This window comes from Heterodontus francisci, chromosome 10 (genome assembly GCF_036365525.1).
Source record: "Heterodontus francisci isolate sHetFra1 chromosome 10, sHetFra1.hap1, whole genome shotgun sequence".
In the NCBI taxonomy this organism is placed as follows: Eukaryota; Metazoa; Chordata; class Chondrichthyes; order Heterodontiformes; family Heterodontidae; genus Heterodontus; species Heterodontus francisci.
The window spans coordinates 122,274,122-122,293,292 of record NC_090380.1 but is presented as its reverse complement, the minus strand read 5'-3'; the positions used below and the strand labels follow the sequence as shown (position 1 = coordinate 122,293,292).

The 19,171-nt window shown below is 48.3% G+C and overlaps 1 protein-coding gene across 1 annotated transcript in view; it reads left to right on the top strand.

The window, feature by feature from the left end:
* The window catches only part of pwp2h (PWP2 small subunit processome component), a 72,869-nt gene that overhangs the window by 34,033 nt on the left and 19,665 nt on the right, over positions 1 to 19,171 (top strand). The window contains exons 15-20 of the mRNA XM_068040032.1: positions 796 to 946; positions 7,689 to 7,869; positions 7,959 to 8,106; positions 16,273 to 16,381; positions 16,948 to 17,013; positions 18,415 to 18,633. Of these exons, the coding sequence (XP_067896133.1) occupies positions 796 to 946; positions 7,689 to 7,869; positions 7,959 to 8,106; positions 16,273 to 16,381; positions 16,948 to 17,013; positions 18,415 to 18,633 (874 nt within the window). The remainder of the gene's footprint in view (positions 1 to 795; positions 947 to 7,688; positions 7,870 to 7,958; positions 8,107 to 16,272; positions 16,382 to 16,947; positions 17,014 to 18,414; positions 18,634 to 19,171) is intronic.

The following is a 19,171-nucleotide window of genomic DNA, read 5'->3' as shown; positions in this document are numbered from 1 at the left end:
TGTTGGAGGTCAATCATCTGAGCTCCAGGACATCACTGCAGGTGTTCCTCAGGGTAGTGTCCTAGGCTCAACCATCTTCAGCTGCTTCATCAATGACCTTCCTTCAATCATAAGGTCAGATTTGGGGATGTTCACCACTTACAACTCCTCCAATACTGAAGCAGCCCAGGTCCAAATGCAGCAAGACCTGGACAATATCCAGGCTTGGATTGATAAATTGCAAGTAACATTCACACCACACAAGTGCCAGACAATGACTGTTTCAAATGAGAAAATCTGACATTTTCCCCTTGACTTTAAATGACATCATCACTGAATCTCCCACTATCAGCATCCTGGGGGTTACCATTGACCAGAAACTGAACTGGAGTAGCCATATAAATACCGTGGCTACAAGAGCAGGTCAGAGGCTAGGAATCCTGTGGCAAGTAACTCATCTCCTGATTCCCCAAAGCCTGTCCACCATCTACAAGGCACAAGTCAGGAGTGTGATGGAATACTCTCCACTTGCCTGGATGGGTGCAGCTCCAACAACACTCAAGAAGCTCAAAACCATCCAGGACAAAGCAGCCCTCTTGATTGGCACCCCACCTACAAACATTCACTCCCTCCACCACCGACGCGCAGTGGCAGCAGTGTGTACCATCTACAAGATGCACTGCAGCAATGCACCAAAGCTCCTTAGACAGCACCTTCCAAACCCGCGACCTCTACCAACTGGAAGGACAAGGGCAGCATGTACATGGGAACACCACCTGTAAACCGTCTCTTACTGTTTAAACTGCTCCTTTACAGGTTCTGGCAGGACATGAGGGTCCAGTCAGCAGCCTGAGCTTCAGCCCGTCACATACACTCCTGGCTAGTGCATCATGGGACAAGACGGTTAAATTGTGGGATATGTTCGACAGCTGGAAAACTAAGGAAACCCTTGTTCTGAATTCTGATGGTGAGGGCGCACCTTTCATACAAGCAGTTCCATAGTTTAGTTGTAGGTTGAATGACACCAATCAGAGTACAGCCAACTCCCTTAGAGAGGTCCTGAATCAACAGTCAGTGTACAGATACCTCCCTGAGAGAGCGGGACTGAGAGACACCAGTCAGTGTACGGATATCCCCCTGAGAGGGAGGGACTGAGAGACACCAGTGTACAGATATCACCCTGAGAGAGAGGGACTGAGAGACACCAGTCAGTGTACAGATATCTCCCTGAGAGAGAGGGACTGAGAGACACCAGTCAGTGTACGGATATCACCCTGAGAGAGAGGGGTCCAAGGGACACCAGTCAGTATACGGATATTTCCTTGAAAGAGGGGGTCTGAGAGACACCAGTCAGTGTACAGATACCTCCCTGAGAGACACCAGTCAGTGTACAGATACCTCCCTGAGAGACACCAGTCAGTGTACAGATACCTCCCTGAGAGACACCAGTCAGTGTACAGATACCTCCCTGAGAGACACCAGTCAGTGTACAGATACCTCCCTGAGAGAGACCAGTCAGTGTACAGATACCTCCCTGAGAGACACCAGTCAGTGTACAGATACCTCCCTGAGAGACACCAGTCAGTGTACAGATACCTCCCTGAGAGACACCAGTCAGTGTACAGATACCTCCCTGAGAGACACCAGTCAGTGTACAGATACCTCCCTGAGAGACACCAGTCAGTGTCCAGATACCTCCCTGAGAGACACCAGTCAGTGTACAGATACCTCCCTGAGAGACACTAGTCAGTGTCCAGATACCTCCCTGAGAGACACTAGTCAGTGTCCAGATACCTCCCTGAGAGACACTAGTCAGTGTCCAGATACCTCCCTGAGAGACACTAGTCAGTGTCCAGATACCTCCCTGAGAGACACTAGTCAGTGTCCAGATACCTCCCTGAGAGACACTAGTCAGTGTCCAGATACCTCCCTGAGAGACACTAGTCAGTGTCCAGATACCTCCCTGAGAGACACTAGTCAGTGTCCAGATACCTCCCTGAGAGACACTAGTCAGTGTCCAGATACCTCCCTGAGAGACACTAGTCAGTGTCCAGATACCTCCCTGAGAGACACTAGTCAGTGTCCAGATACCTCCCTGAGAGACACTAGTCAGTGTCCAGATACCTCCCTGAGAGACACTAGTCAGTGTCCAGATACCTCCCTGAGAGACACTAGTCAGTGTCCAGATACCTCCCTGAGAGACACTAGTCAGTGTCCAGATACCTCCCTGAGAGACACTAGTCAGTGTCCAGATACCTCCCTGAGAGACACTAGTCAGTGTCCAGATACCTCCCTGAGAGACACTAGTCAGTGTCCAGATACCTCCCTGAGAGACACTAGTCAGTGTCCAGATACCTCCCTGAGAGACACTAGTCAGTGTCCAGATACCTCCCTGAGAGACACTAGTCAGTGTCCAGATACCTCCCTGAGAGACACTAGTCAGTGTCCAGATACCTCCCTGAGAGACACTAGTCAGTGTCCAGATACCTCCCTGAGAGACACTAGTCAGTGTCCAGATACCTCCCTGAGAGACACTAGTCAGTGTCCAGATACCTCCCTGAGAGACACTAGTCAGTGTCCAGATACCTCCCTGAGAGACACTAGTCAGTGTCCAGATACCTCCCTGAGAGACACTAGTCAGTGTCCAGATACCTCCCTGAGAGACACTAGTCAGTGTCCAGATACCTCCCTGAGAGACACTAGTCAGTGTCCAGATACCTCCCTGAGAGACACTAGTCAGTGTCCAGATACCTCCCTGAGAGACACTAGTCAGTGTCCAGATACCTCCCTGAGAGACACTAGTCAGTGTCCAGATACCTCCCTGAGAGACACTAGTCAGTGTCCAGATACCTCCCTGAGAGACACTAGTCAGTGTCCAGATACCTCCCTGAGAGTCACCAGTCAGTGTCCAGATACCTCCCTGAGAGACACCAGTCAGTGTACAGATACCTCCCTGAGAGACAGCAGTCAGTGTACAGATACCTCCCTGAGAGACAGCAGTCAGTGTACAGATACCTCCCTGAGAGACAGCAGTCAGTGTACAGATACCTCCCTGAGAGACAGCAGTCAGTGTACAGATACCTCCCTGAGAGACAGCAGTCAGTGTACAGATACCTCCCTGAGAGACAGCAGTCAGTGTACAGATACCTCCCTGAGAGACAGCAGTCAGTGTACAGATACCTCCCTGAGAGACACCAGTCAGTGTACAGATACCTCCCTGAGAGACACCAGTCAGTGTACAGATACCTCCCTGAGAGACACCAGTCAGTGTACAGATACCTCCCTGAGAGACACCAGCCAGTGTACAGATACCTCCCTGAGAGACACCAGCCAGTGAACCGATATCTCCCTGAAAGAGAGCAGTCTGAGAGACACCAGTCATTGTACAGATATCTCCCTGAAAGAGAGCAGACTGAGAGACACCAGTCATTGTACAGATATCTCGCTGAGAGAGAGGGACTGAGAGACACCAGTCAGTGTCCAGATATCACCCTGAGAGAGAGGGGTCCAAGGGACACCAGTCAGTATACAGATATTTCCTTGCAAGAGGGGGTCTGAGAGACACCAGTCAGTGTACAGATACCTCCCTGAGAGACACCAGTCAGTGAACCGATATCTTACTGAGACACACCAGACAGTATATAGATATCTCCCTGAGAGAGAGGGGACTGAGAGACATGAGTCAGTGAACAGATATCGACTTGAGAGAGAGGGCCTAAAGAGAGACACCAGCTAGTGTACAGATACCTCCCTGAGAGAGACCAGCTAGTGTACAGATACCTCCCTGAGAGACACCAGCTAGTGTACAGATACCTCCCTGAGAGACACCAGTCAGTGTACAGATACCTCCCTGAGAGACACCAGTCAGTGTACAGATACCTCCCTGAGAGACACCAGTCAGTGTACAGATACCTCCCTGAGAGACACCAGTCAGTGTACAGATACCTCCCTGAGAGACACCAGTCAGTGTACAGATACCTCCCTGAGAGACACCAGTCAGTGTACAGACATCACCCTGAGAGAGGGACTGAGAGACACCAGTCAGTGTACAGACATCACCCTGAGAGAGGGACTGAGAGACACCGGTCAGTGTATAGATATCGCCCTGAGAGAGAGGGACTGAGAGACATGAGTCAGTGTACAGATATCTCCCTGAGAGAGAGGGACTGTGTTCACAGCAGAAGACATGAAAAGGATACCAAGAATTAACAGAAAATCAAGAGGCAAAAGGGAGGGAATAACTTAAAACAATCACTATCACTAGAAAAAAAAGTACCAGGAAAACCAGTGGGACTGAAGGCTGACAAGTCCTCTGGGGCTGATGGTCTGCATCCTTGAGTCTTAAAAGAAGTGGCTGCAGAGATAATGGATGCATTGGATATAACCTTCCAAAATTTCCTAGATTCCCAGCGGATTGGAAAACAGCAAATGTAACACCTCTGTTCAAGAAAGTGGCGGGGGTGTGGGGGGTGAGGGTGACAGAAAGCAGGAAACTCTTGACCAGTTAGCCTAACATCTGTCATTGGGAAAATGCTAGAGTCCATTATTAAGGAAGTAGTAGCAGGACATTTAGAAAATCATAATACAATCAGGCAGAGTCAACATGGTTTATGAAAGGGAAATCGTGTTTGACAATTTATTAGAGTTCTTTGAGGATTTAACAGGCAATGTGGATAAAGAAGAAACAGTGTTTGGATTTCTGAAAGGCTGTCAATAAGGTGCCACATAAAAGGTTATGGCACAAGATAAGAGCTCATGGTTTTGGGGTTGATATATTAGCATTGACAACGTATGTCAGCCAAGAGCGACGTCTCAATTCATTCCATCTTCGCTGCCTCCGGAGAATACTTGGCATCAGGTGGCAGGACCGTATCTCCAACACAGAAGTCCTCGAGGCGGCCAACATCCCCAGCATATACACCCTACTGAGCCAGTGGCGCTTGAGATGGCTTGGCCATGTGAGCAGCATGGAAGATGGCAGGATCCCCAAAGACACATTGTACAGCGAGCTCGTCACCGGTATCAGACCCACCGGCCGTCCATGTCTCTGCTTTAAAGACGTCTACAAACGCGACATGAAGTCCTGTGACATTGATCACAAGTCGTGGGAGTCAGTTGCCAGTGATCGCCAGAGCTGACGGACAGCCATAAAGGCGGGGCTAAAGTGTGGCGAGTCGGAGACTTAGCAGTTTGTAGGAAAAAAGATAGAAGTGCAAGGAGAGAGCCAACTGTGTAACAGCCCCGACAACCAATTTTATCTGCAGCACCTGTGGAAGAGCCTGTCACTCTAGAATTGGCCTTTATAGCCACTCCAGGTGCTGCTTCACAAACCACTGACCACCTCCAGGCGCTTACCCATTGTCTGTCGAGATAAGGAGGCTGAAGAAGAAGATATCAGCATGGATAGAGGATTGGCTAACTAATTGGAGACAGATTTGGGATAAATGGGCCATTTTCAGGTTGGCAAACTGTAACTAGTGGAGTGCCACAGGGATCAGTGCTGGGGACTCAAATATTTATGATCTATATTAATGGCTTAGATGAAGGGACCGAGTGTATTGTAGCCAAATTTGCAGACGCTACAAAGATAGGTAGAAAAGCAAGTTGAGGGCACAGTGTCTGCAAAGGGATAGAGATAGGTTAAATGAGTGGGCAAAAATTTGGCAAATGAAGTCTTGCTACAGCTGTAAAGGGCACTTGTGAGACTGCACCTAGAGTACTGCATATAGGAACATAGGAGCTGGAGTAGGTCATTCAACCCATTGAGCCTGCTCCGCCATTCAGTATGATCGTTGCTGATCATCCACTTCAATGCCTTTTTCCCACACTATCCTCATATCCCCTTATGTCATTTGTATTTAGAAATCTGTCAATCTCTACTTTAAACATACTCAATGACTGAACTTCCACAGCCCTCTGGGGTAGAGAATTCCAAAGATTCACAACCCTCTGAGTAAAGAAATTTCTCCTCATCTCTGTCCTAAATGGCTCCCCCTTATTTTGAAATTGTGACCCCCTGGTTCTAGACTTCCCATCTTAGCTACATCAACCCTGTCTGTTCCTAGTTTAGTTTTGGTCTCCTTAATTAAGGCAAAATATAAACTTAATTGTACAATTTTAAAGTGGGTGCAGGACAAGTTGAGAACGCTTTAAAAAAAAAAAAAAATTCAGATCATTGGATTTATAAATAGAAGGATAGAGTACAACAGTAAGGAAGTTACACTAAACCTTTATAAAACACTGGTTGAGCCCCAGCGTGAGTATTATCTTCAATTCTGCTCAACGCATTTCAGGAAAGATGTCATGATGGTCTGCATCCCAGAATACTTAAGGGAGTGGCCCTAGAAATAGGTGGTCATCTTCCAAGATTCTATAGACTCTGGAACAGTTCCTACAGATTGGAGGGTAGCTAATGTAACCCCACTATTTAAAAAGGGAGGTAGAGAGAAAGCAGGGAATTATAGACCAGTCAGCCTGACGTCGGTAGTGGGGAAAATTCTAAAGTCCATTATCAAAGATTTTATAGCAGAGCCCTTGGGGAACAGTGGTAGAATCGGACAGAGTCAGCATGGATTTACGAAAGGGAAATCATGCTTGACAAATCTACCAGAATTCTTCGAAGATGTAACTAGTAGAGTTGATGAGGGGGAGCCAGTGGATGTGGTTTATTTGGACTTTCAGAAGGCTTTCGACAAAGTCCCACATAAGAGATTAGCGTGTAAAATTAAAGTGCATGGGATTGGGGGTAGTGTATTGCCATGGATAGAAAATTGGTTGGCAGACAGGAAACAAAGAGTAGGGATAAATGGGTCTTTTTTCGAATGGCAGGCAGTGACTAGTGGGGTACCACAGGGATCGGTGATAGGACCCCAGCTGTTCACAATATACATTAATGATTTAGATGAGGGAACTAAATGTAATATCTGCAAATTTGCAGATGACACAAAACTGGGTGGGAGGGTGAGTTGTGAGGAGGATGTAGAGAGGCTTCAGGGTGATTTGGACAAATTGAGTGATCTTGAATTTGCTGCCTGAAAGAGCGTTGGAAGCAGATTCAGTGGTAACTTTCAAAAGGGAATTGGATAAATTCCTGAATTGGAAACATTTACAGGGTGATGAGGAAGAGCAGGGCAGTGGGACTAGTTGGATAGCTGTACCAAAAAGCCAGCACGATGGGCCAAGTGGCCTGTGGTGTAGGATTGTAGTTGGGTGTGCTACAAAGTTGGGCGACGCAGTCGTTAGCACCGCAGCCTCACAGCTCCAGCGACCCGGGTTCAATTCTGGGTACTGCCTGTGTGGAGTTTGCAAGTTCTCCCTGTGTCTGCGTGGGTTTCCTTCGGGTGCTCCGGTTTCCTCCCACATGCCAAAGACTTGCAGGTTGATAGGTAAATTGGCCATTATAAATTGCCCCTAGTATAGGTAGGTGGTAGGGGAATATAGGGAAAGGTGAGGATGTGGTAGGAATATGCGATTAGTATAAATGGGTGGTTAATGGTCGGCACAGACCCGGTGGGCCGAAGGGCCTGTTTCAGTGCTGTATCTCTAAATCAAAAAATAAATCAAAGACCTGTGCAGTTTGCAGTGTAATTATGTCCAGCAAAGTCTCAAGCTGAGGGAAGGAGTCTAGTCCATTTCTGCAGTCTGATTAGATGGATGTCTCCCCAGCACTTTGACTGTCTCTGACCTGTCTAACTGGTCTCCTTTCACAGTTCTGGATGTTGCGTTCCGACCAGATGGCAAGGAACTGGCAGTCGTCACGCTGGATGGTCAGATTTCCTTTTGGGATCATCAGAATGCAGTGCAGAGCGGCTCCATTGAAGGACGTCATGATCTGCAGATGGGCCGCAAGGAGCTGGATAAGATCACGGCCAAGCAGGCAGCCAAGGGCAAGTGAGTGATGATGGGAGAGGAGAGAGGGGTGACTGCAGTAAGTGGGGAGAGGGCTGCCAGCTGTTCTGATCCGCTTGCTCTGTTCTCAGGTCATTCTCCACCCTGTGTTATTCGGCCGATGGATTATCGGTACTGGCTGGAGGACATTCCAAGTTTGTCTGTATTTACAATGTCAAAGAGCAGCTCCTAGTGAAGAAGTTTGAGATATCCTGTAATCTGTCTCTGGATGCGATGGAGGTGAGTAAGCCCTCGGGAGGCACCAACACTGACATATTTACCTTAAAAACAGAAAATGCTGCAAACTGCTACTTCGGCTACACTTCCTCACACTCTGCTTCCTGTAAGGGCTCCATTCCATTCTCCCAGTTTCTCTGTTTCTGTCACATCTGTTTGGATGATGCAGCCTTCCTCACTAGTGCTTCTGATATGTCTTCCTTTTCTTCAACTGAGGATTGGACCACCGACCGCCCACCCCCCCTCCAAACCCTGGTTGACAGGGTCCTCGACTCTGTCCATCCTGTTCCTCGCACTCCTGTTCTCAACCCTTCTCCCTCCTAGAACTATGATAGGGTCCTCACCTTCCACCCCACCAGCCTCCACATCCAACAGATCATCCTCTGCCATTTCCACCACCACCAAACTCATCTTCCCTTACCCTCCCCTTTCAGCATTCCAAAGGGACTGTTCCCTCCACTATTCCTTGCCCCACCCTTTAGTCACCCACTGCTGCGCCCCCCCCCCTCCAAAATATGGCACCATTCCGTGCAAGCACATGGGATGCAATGACTGCCTTTTTACCTCGTTCTCCACCCCGTCATTCACTGTCCAAGGCCCAAATGCTCCTTCCAGGTGAAAGTGATTTAAGTATACTTGCAATATAATATACTGTAACCGCTGCACACAGTGCGGTCTCCTCTACATTGGGGCAGCTAAACACAGATTGGGAGACTGTTTTGTGGAACACCTCTGCTCAGTCCATGGGTCTGGCCCAGACTTCCAGTGCTCTGTCATTTTAATTCTCTACCTTGCTGTCACTCTGATCTCTCTGTCCTCGGCATCCTGCATTGTTCCAGTGAAGCTCAATGTAAACTTGAGGAACTGCACCGCATCTTTCAGTTAGGCATTTTACAGCCTTCTCAACTTTCAGGTGGTAATGTCAGCCCCCATTTAATCAGACAGCAACTGTTGGTGATGATTCTGCTTTTTCCCATTTTCATCTCCTATCGACACATCTTTTGTTTCTTTACTTTTCCCATCACCTTTTGTCTTGCACCATTTTCCCTTTTTGTCATTTAATCTCTCCTGCCTCCTACCCTATTACAGATCTTTCCTTTTCTTTTCCTCACCCCCTCAACCCTTTCCCTCCCTCTTTTACTTGCTTAAAACCTATTCCATTTCTAATTTTTTCCAGTTCTGTTGAAAGGTCACCAAACTGAAACTTCAACTCTTGTTTCTCTCTCCACAGATGCTGGCTGACCAGCTGAGTATTTCCAGCATTTCTGTTATCTTGCTTCTGGCATATTTACACTTCAGGTTTCCCACTCCCCTCCTAAAGATACTGACTCTCACTGGGGTATGGGTTCCACACACACTGACTCTCACTGGGGTACGGGTTCCACACACACTGACTCTCACTGGGGTACGGGTTCCACACACACTGACTCTCACTGGGGTACGGGTTCCACAAACACTGACTCTCACTGGGGTAGGGGTTCCACACACACTGACTCTCACTGGGGTACGGGTTCCACACACACTGACTCTCACTGGGGTACGGGTTCCACACACACTGACTCTCACTGGGGTACGGGTTCCACACACACTGACTCTCACTGGGGTACGGGTTCCACACACACTGACTCTCACTGGGGTACGGGTTCCACACACACTGACTCTCACTGGGGTACGGGTCCCACACACACTGACTCTCACTGGGGTACGGGTTCCACACACACTGACTCTCACTGGGGTACGGGTTCCACACACACTGACTCTCACTGGGGTACGGGTTCCACAAACACTGACTCTCACTGGGGTACGGGTTCCACACACACTGACTCTCACTGGGGTACGGGTTCCACACACACTGACTCTCACTGGGGTACGGGTTCCACACACACTGACTCTCACTGGGGTACGGGTTCCACACACACTGACTCTCACTGGGGTACGGGTTCCACACACACTGACTCTCACTGGGGTACGGGTTCCACACACACCGACTCTCACTGGGGTACGGGTTCCACACACACTGACTCTCACTGGGGTACGGGTTCCACACACACTGACTCTCACTGGGGTACGGGTTCCACACACACCGACTCTCACTGGGGTACGGGTTCCACACACACCGACTCTCACTGGGGTACGGGTTCCACACACACCGACTCTCACTGGGGTACGGGTTCCACACACACCGACTCTCACTGGGGTACGGGTTCCACACACACCGACTCTCACTGGGGTACGGGTTCCACACACACCGACTCTCACTGGGGTACGGGTTCCACACACACCGACTCTCACTGGGGTACGGGTTCCACACACACCGACTCTCACTGGGGTACGGGTTCCACACACACTGACTCTCACTAGGGTACGGGTTCCACACACACTGACTCTCACTGGGGTACGGGTTCCACACACACTGACTCTCACTAGGGTACGGGTTCCACACACACTGACTCTCACTGGGGTAAGGGTTCCACACACACTGACTCTCACTGGGGTACGGGTCTCACACACACTGACTCTCACTGGGGTACGGGTTCCACACACACTGACTCTCACTGGGGTACGGGTCTCACACACACTGACTCTCACTGGGGTACGGGTTCCACACACACTGACTCTCACTGGGAAACGGGTTCCACACACACTGACTCTTACTGGGAAACGGGTTCCACACACACTGACTCTCACTGGGGTACGGGTTCCACACACACTGACACTCACTGGGGTACGGGTCTCACACACACTGACTCTCACTGGGAAACGGGCTCCACACACAATGACTCTCACTGGCGTACGGGTTCCACACACACTGGGAAACGGGCTCCACACACACTGACTCGCACCTCTCATTGGGGTACGGGTTCCACACACACTGACTTTCACTGGGGTACGGGTTCCACACACACTGACTCTCACTGGGAAACGGGCTCCACACACACTGGGAAACGGGCTCCACACACACTGACTCGCACCTCTCATTGGGGTACGGGTTCCACACACACTGACTTTCACTGGGGTACGGGTTCCACACACACTGACTCTCACTGGCGTACGGGTTCCACACACACTGGGAAACGGGCTCCACACACACTGACTCGCACCTCTCATTGGGGTACGGGTTCCACACACACTGACTTTCACTGGGGTACGGGCTCCACACACACTGACTCTCACTGGCGTACGGGTTCCACACACACTGACTCTCACTGGGGTACGGGTTCCACACACACTGACTCTCACTGGGGTAGGGGTTCCACACACACTGACTCTCACTGGGGTAGGGGTTCCACACACACTGACTCTCACTGGGGTAGGGGTTCCACACACACTGACTCTCACTGGGGTACGGGTTCCACAGACACTGACTCTCACTGGGAAACGGGCTCCACACACACTGACTCTAACTGGGGTAGGGGTTCCACACACACTGACTCTCACTGGGGTAGGGGTTCCACACACACTGACTCTCACTGGGGTAGGGGTTCCACACACACTGACTCTCACTGGGGTACGGGTTCCACAGACACTGACTCTCACTGGGAAACGGGCTCCACACACACTGACTAGGGACATGGGAGCAGGAGTAGGCCATTCAGCCCTTCAAGCCTGCTCTGCCATTCTAGATCATGGCTGATCATTTACCTCAATGCCATATTCCCACACTATCCCCATATCCTTCGATGTCATTAGCAACTAGAAATCTAACATAGAAAATAGGAGCAGGAGTAGGCCATTTGGCCCTTCGAGCCTGCTCCACCATTCATTATGATCATGGCTGATCATCCAACTCAGTAACCTGATCCCGCTTTCCCCCATACCCTTTGATCCCTTTAGACCCAAGAGCTATATCTAACTCCTTCTTGAAAACATATAATGTTTTGGCCTCAACTGCTTTCTGTGGTAGCGAATTCCACAGGCTCACCACTCTCTGGGTGAAGAAATTTCTCCTCATCTCAGTCCTGAAAGGTTTACCCCATATCTTTAGACTATGATCCCTGGTTCTGGACTCCCCCCACCATCGGGAACATCCTTCCTGCATCTACCCTGTCATGTCCTGTTAGAATTTTATAGGTTTCTATGAGATCCCCCCTCACTCTTCTGAACTCTAGCGAATATAATCCTAACTGACTCAATCTCTCCTCATATGTCAGTCCCGCCATCCCAGGAATCAGTCTGGTAAACCTTCGCTGCACTCCCTCTATAGTAAGAGCATCCTTCCTCAGATAAGGAGACCAAAACAGCACACAATATTCCACCTGCGGCCTCACCAATGCTCTATACAATTGAAGCAAGACTTCTTTGCTCCTGTACTCAAATCCTCTTGCGATAAAGGCTAACATACTGTTACCTTCCTAATTGCTTGCTGCACCTGCATGCTAGCTTGCAGTGACTTATGAACAAGGACACATAGGTCCCTTTAGACATCAACACTTTCTAATCTTTCACCATTTAAGAAATACTCTGCGCCTCTGTTCCCCCTACCAAAGTGGATAACATCACACTTCTCCACATTATATTCCATCTGCCATGTTCTTGCCCACTCACTAAGCCAGTCCAAATCTCCTTGAAGCCTGTTTGCATCCTCCTCACAACTCATGTTCCCACCAATTTTTGTGTCATCTGCAAACTTGGAAATATTACAAATCATTGATATAGATTGAGGACAGCAGAGGCCCAAGCACTGATTCTTGTGGTACCCCACTGGTCACAGCCTGACAACCTGAGAATGACCCATTTATTCCTACACTCTGTTTTCTACCAGTTACCCAATCCTCAATCCATGCTAGTATATTACCCCCAATCTCATGTGCTTTAATTTTGCTTAGTAACCTCCTATGTGGGACTTTATCAAAAGCCTTCTGAAAGTCCAAGTACACCACATCCACTGCTTCTCCCTTATCCACTCTGCCAGTAACATCCTCAAAAAACTCTCCTGTCAAACATGATTTCCCAGTCATAAATCCCTGTTGACTGCCCAATCAGACCATTATTTTCTAAGTGTCCAGTAATCACATCCTTTATAATAGATTCCACTATTTTCCCTGCTACCGACATCAGGCTAACAGGTCTGTAGTTCCCCGTTTTCTCTCTCCCTCCTTTCTTAAACAGTGGGGTTACATTTACAACCTTTCAATCCTCAGGCACCAATGCAGGATTTCTAGGATTTTGAAGGATCACCAATGCATCCTATATCTCTGTAGCCATCTTTTTCAACACTCCAGGGTGAAGATCATCGGGTCCCGGGGATTTGTCAACTTTCAGTCCCATTAATTTCTCCAATACTACTTTTTTACTAATTCCTAATTTCTTTCAGTTCCTTATTCTCACTCAACCTTGGATCTGTTATTTCAGGGAGACTTCTTGTATCGTCCTCCATGAAGACAGACACAAAATAATTGTTTAGCTTCTCTGCTATTTCTCTATTTCCCATTATAAATTCTCCTGTCTGTGCCTGTAATGGACCCATATTTGTCTTGGCTTTTTTTTTCCTTTTTACATATCTATAGAAGCTTTTAAAGTCTGCATTTATATTCCTTGCTAGTTCACATTAATATTCTATTCTTTATTTTTCTTTATCAGTTTCTTGGTCCTCCCAATCCTCTGGCTTATGACTTTTTTGACAACTTTATAAGCCTCCCCCTTTGATCTAATACTATCTTTAACTTCCTTTGTTAACCACGGCTGACTCGCTTTCCCCCCTTTTGGGTCCTTTTGCCTTAAAGGAATGTATGTTTTTTGAAAACCATGCATTAATTCTTTAAAAACTAGCCATTGCCTATCTACCATAAAACCTTTAAAGTGTTGCTGAAAATAGAGACAAGTTGTTGAAGCTTTTCATCTTGCACTCAGTAGGACAATCCACAAGAATACCAACGTAAGGGAAAACAATTTCATACTGTATGAAGAGAGTGCTGATTGTTTGGCAAGTGAACTCTGATTGGTAGAGGCTTTGCCATGGAGAATGCACCAGTTTACGGTGACTGCCAGTTAAATGCCAAACTTTGTTTGAAATTTAAACCGGGCAGATTGACAAGTGAATGGCTGTCACTTATTTGTTTCGCTGAAACAGGTGCAATGTTTGCCTGTCACACAAATGAGTAATGTGATATGTGAATTTCAATGCCAGCGTGATCCTAGGTATATAGGATTAATCTCCACTTGGAGAGGCAGGGATTAATCAGGAATAGTCAGCATAGTTTTGTCAGAGGGAGATCGTGTCTAACAAACTTGATTGAATTTTTTGAAGAGGTGACCACATGTGTAGATGAGTGTAAAGCAGTAGATGTAGTCTACATGGACTTCAGTAAGGTTTTTGATAAGGTCCCACATGGTAGATTGGTTAAGAAGGTGAGAGCCCATGGGATCCAGGGCAATTTGGCCAATTGGACCAAAATTGGCTTAGTGGCAAGAGGCAGAGGTGGTTGGTCGAGGGTTGTTTTTGTGAGTGGAAGCCTGTGACCAGTGGTGTACCACAGGGATCGGTGCTGGGACCCTTGCTGTTTGTAGTGTCCATTAATGATTTTGACGTGAATATAGGAGGTATGATCAGTAAGTTCGCAGATGATATGAAAATTTGTGGTGTTGTAAATAGTGAGGAGGAAAGCCTTAGATTACAGGATGGTATAGATGGGCTGGGAAGATGGGCGGAGCAGTGGCAAATGGAATTTAATCCTGAGAAGTGTGAGGTGATGCATTTTGGAAGGACTAACAAGGCAAGGGAATATACAATGGATGGTAGGACTGTAGGAAGTACAGAGGGACCTTGGTGTACTTGTCCATAGATCACTGAAGGCAGCAGCACAGGTAGATAAGGTAGTTAGGAAGGCTTACGGGATACTTGCCTTTATTAGCAGAAGCATAGCATAAGAACAGGGAGGTTATGAAGGAGCTGTATAAAACACTAGTTAGGTCACAGCTAGAGTACTGTGTACAGTTCTGGTCACCACACTATAGGAAGGATGTGATTGTACTGGAGAGGGTGCAGAGGAGATTCACCAGGATGTTGCCTGGGCTGGAGCATTTCAGCTATGAAGAGAGACTGAAAAGGCTAGGGTTGTTTTCCTTAGAACAGAGAAGGATGAGGGGGGACATGATTGAGGTATACAAAATAATGAGGGGCATTGATAGGTTAGATAGGAAGAAACTTTTTCCCTTAACGGAGGAGTCAGTAACCAGGGGGCATAGATTTCAGATAAGGGGCAGGAGGTTTAGAGGGGATTTGAGGAAAACTTTTTTCATCCAGAGGGTGGTTGGAATCTGGAACGCACTACCTGAAGAGGTGGTAGAGACAGGAACCTTCACAACATTTGGGAAGTATTTAGATGAACACTTGAAACGCCATAGCATACAAGGCTATGGGCCAAGTGCTGGAAAATGGGATTAGAATAGATAGGTGCTTGATGGCTGGCACAGACACGATGGGCTGAAGGGCCTGTTTCTGTGCTGTATAACTCTATGACTCTATATAGGTCGTACGCCCCAAAGACTGGTGGATCATGCCAACCAACATCTCCCTTCTGCTGTTGGCAATGGGCAAGGTACAGGCCATACCCAACCAGCCTGTGCTTGCAAAACTCAAAACTGTGTCCAACATTAGATGTGATTCCGCGATTGGATGACATTTGCTAAATAATCAGCAGTCTTCTAAGAATTACGCTGATAACTAATATAAGGTTGTCAATAGGGCTCACAGTGTGGTGCATTTGCACGTACTGGAAACTACATATATTAATACACAGGGCCCTGTTCTTTGCAGACAGAAAGAACATGTACAAACATTGTGCCTGTTTCAGCTAAACAAAATAAGTGACAGCCATTCGTTGGTTCATTCTTCAGGGCAATGCCTTGACCAATCAGAGTCAAGCTGCCTGGTTTAAATTTCTCTCATTGGGTTACGGGTTCCACACACACTGACTCTCCCTGGGGTACAGGACCGTTCCTTCGGCAACACACTGGCCTATCTCTCAGTCACTTCAGACGCCCCCTTCCCTTCCCACGGCAGCTTTTCATGCAAACACGAGATGCAGCACCTGACTTTTCCCCAGCTCCTCTCTCTGTTAAAAATTAATGTGGCTCGATGAGAGTTGGGATATGAGAGTGATTGGCCTGAATAGCCCTCCTTCATTGCTGGTTGCTCACTGTTCTCAAAAATGCACGATTGGGTTGCAGGAGTTCCTGGACCGCAGGACGATGACTGAGTTTGGAAGTAAAGCTTTGATAGATGATGATGCTGGAGAGGAGGATGGAGTGACGATTAGTCTGCCTGGAGTAAAGAAAGGTAACTGGGGAGGGGAAAGGCACGGGGTTAATGCACCGTTTGGGTCAGTGGTTTGGGTTTAGGAAGAACCAGTTTTTTGCAGTCATATCACCACAATACACATTTTGGGAGTCACTGATTGGGAGTCCCTTCACCTGTAATTGGAGGGCCAGTTTCCCCTCTACTTGGTATCATCCCTATCTGCTCCACTGTCGAGGGCACGGTTGCCTTGACTTGTCTCAGTGTGGGCTCTGCTCCGAGTTCTCTAACGGCAGTTGGGTGATGTTTGGGTTCTGCCGACACAGGTGCTTTCTGCGATCAATCACAATGACGGATTTATGTTGTGGCACGTATCCAATGCAATAGTTACATTTTGATTGTTTGCCTGCAAAGGTGAGCCAGTAAGACTGGGGGTTTAGCTCTATTGTGCTGTGGTGTTGTGTTACACTAGGATTTTCTGTGTGTAGTTGCAGCTGTGTGGATTGGAATGGAAAAACCATTCAGTGTTTCATCAGTGGCCTCAGCTGATGGTAATTGGAACCAGTTCTGTGCCCTCACTAACGCTCACCTGTCTTTCTGCACATTAGGTGACATGAGCTCGCGTCGCTTTAAGCCAGAGATCCGGGTGACGTGCCTTCGCTTCTCCCCAACGGGTAAGGAACAATGAGAACAATCACACAGCAATGTTGGCTAACTGTGATTAATCATTTTTTCTTCACTAATACCTGGTGGTGAGTATATTGCAAGGGCTGGGTTTGTACTCAGTATTATCTCTTCTCTGTTCCCAGTCTCTCCCCTAAGTGGACCCACGTCCGTTAGGATCAGGTGTTTACTATAACTGTCCCAACAGCCAGTCGCTGGGTAATGTTACCCGGGAATAGTGACACACCTTGTGAGGATCCTTCTCATGCCTTTGTGTGATTCACCCATCTTCTGGAAGTTGGGCTCATCAACACTTTCAGGAGATTCAGCCATTGCGAAGTGGTTTATTTTACATTAAATATGTGACTGAAAATAGCAGAGATCTAAGTAAAGTTCACGGACTCCCAGGCCGCATGTACTTTCTGCGGCCTGGACGATTCCGTGTTCCGTGTATATATGGAGTGTGCGAGGTTGCAGCCCCTCTTTGAGTATTTGAAGGGGCTGCTCCTCAAGTTCTGGCTGCACTTTAGTCCCACGCTCCTGATCTTTGGGCACCCGGTGCGGAGGGGCTTGGGCCGGGAGGAGGATCTCCTCGTCGGTCTGCTCCTTGGGCCTGGCCAAGGTGGCAATTCACAGGTCCAGGTTGCGGGCCGTCGGGGGGTCCGTCCTCCCTGATTGCCTGCCCCTCTTCCAAGGTTACGTTCGTGCCCGGGTGTCCCTGGAGAAGGAGCATGTGGTGTCCGCTGGTACGCTTGAGGCCTTCTATGATCGGTGGGCACCGCAGGGACTGGAGTGCATAGTCGACGCCGAGAATGGCATTTTAATTTGAGTTTTTGATTTATTTATCTGTTTTAATAAAGTTATTTTAAAAATATGTATATAAAGGGGGCCTGAGGAATAAAGGCCCCCTCGACATAATATATAAAAGGGGCCAGGGGTATAAAGGCCACAAAAAAAACGGGGTTAGATACAGAGTAAAGCTCCCTCTACACTGTCTCCATCAAACACTCACAGGACAGGTACAGCATGGGGTTAGATACAGAGTAAAGCTCCCTCTACACTGTCTCCATCAAACACTCACAGGACAGGTACAGCACGGGGTTAGATACAGAGTAAAGCTCCCTCTACACTGTCCCCATCAAATACTCCCAGGACAGGTACAGCACTGGGTTAGATACAGAGTAAAGCTCCCTCTACACTGTCTCCATCAAACACTCCCAGGACAGGCACAGCACAGGGTTAGATACAGAGTAAAGCTCCCTCTACACTGTCCCCATCAAATACTCCCAGGACAGGTACAGCACGGGGTTAGATACAGAGTAAAGCTCCCTCTACACTGTCCCATCAAAGACTCCCAGGACAGGTACAGCACTGGGTTAGACACAGAGTAAATCTCCCTTTGTATCCTGCAGGCCGGAGCTGGGCAGCCACGAGCACTGAGGGTCTCCTCATTTTCTCACTGGACGGTTGTGTGGTGTTCGACCCCTTCGACCTGGACGAGGATGTTACTCCGAGTAGTGTACGTCGTGTGCTGCATCAGAAAGAATTCACTGCTGCCATCATGATGGCTTTCCGTTTGAATGAAGACAAGTTGACTCTAGAAGTGTTGGAGAGTGTTCCTCATGCAGAAAGTGAGTATTGAGTTGCATCAGCCAGTTCCACAGACCTTGTGAAGGAACAGGGTGCATGTCTGAGTCAGTCTTCCTCTGCGAACTTTCTTCAGTAACTTGTGCCTGTTGACTGGGTTGTGGGGGGCGCGACGCTGTCTCTCAGACTCTGCCAAAGATCCTGTTAGCTGTAGAGGAAAGGCAACAGGACATCACTATGTCTGCAGCTTGCCTGCTTGGCTTTCCCAGCCAGGAATAGACGCACAAACTTCTCTGCCACTCTGGGAAACTCAGCCTCTCTGAGGCAAAAGGTTGAGCGTTCAAGTCCCACTCCAGAGTTTGAGTGCAAAATTCAGGCTGATACTAGTGCAGTACTGAGGGAGCGCTGCACTGTCGGAGGGTCAGTACTGAGGGAGCGCTGCACTGTCGGAGGGTCAGTACTGAGGGAGCGCTGCACTGTCGGAGGGTCAGTACTGAGGGAGCGCTGCACTGTCGGAGGGTCAGTACTGAGGGAGCGCTGCACTGTCGGAGGGTCAGTACTGAGGGAGCGCTGCACTGTCGG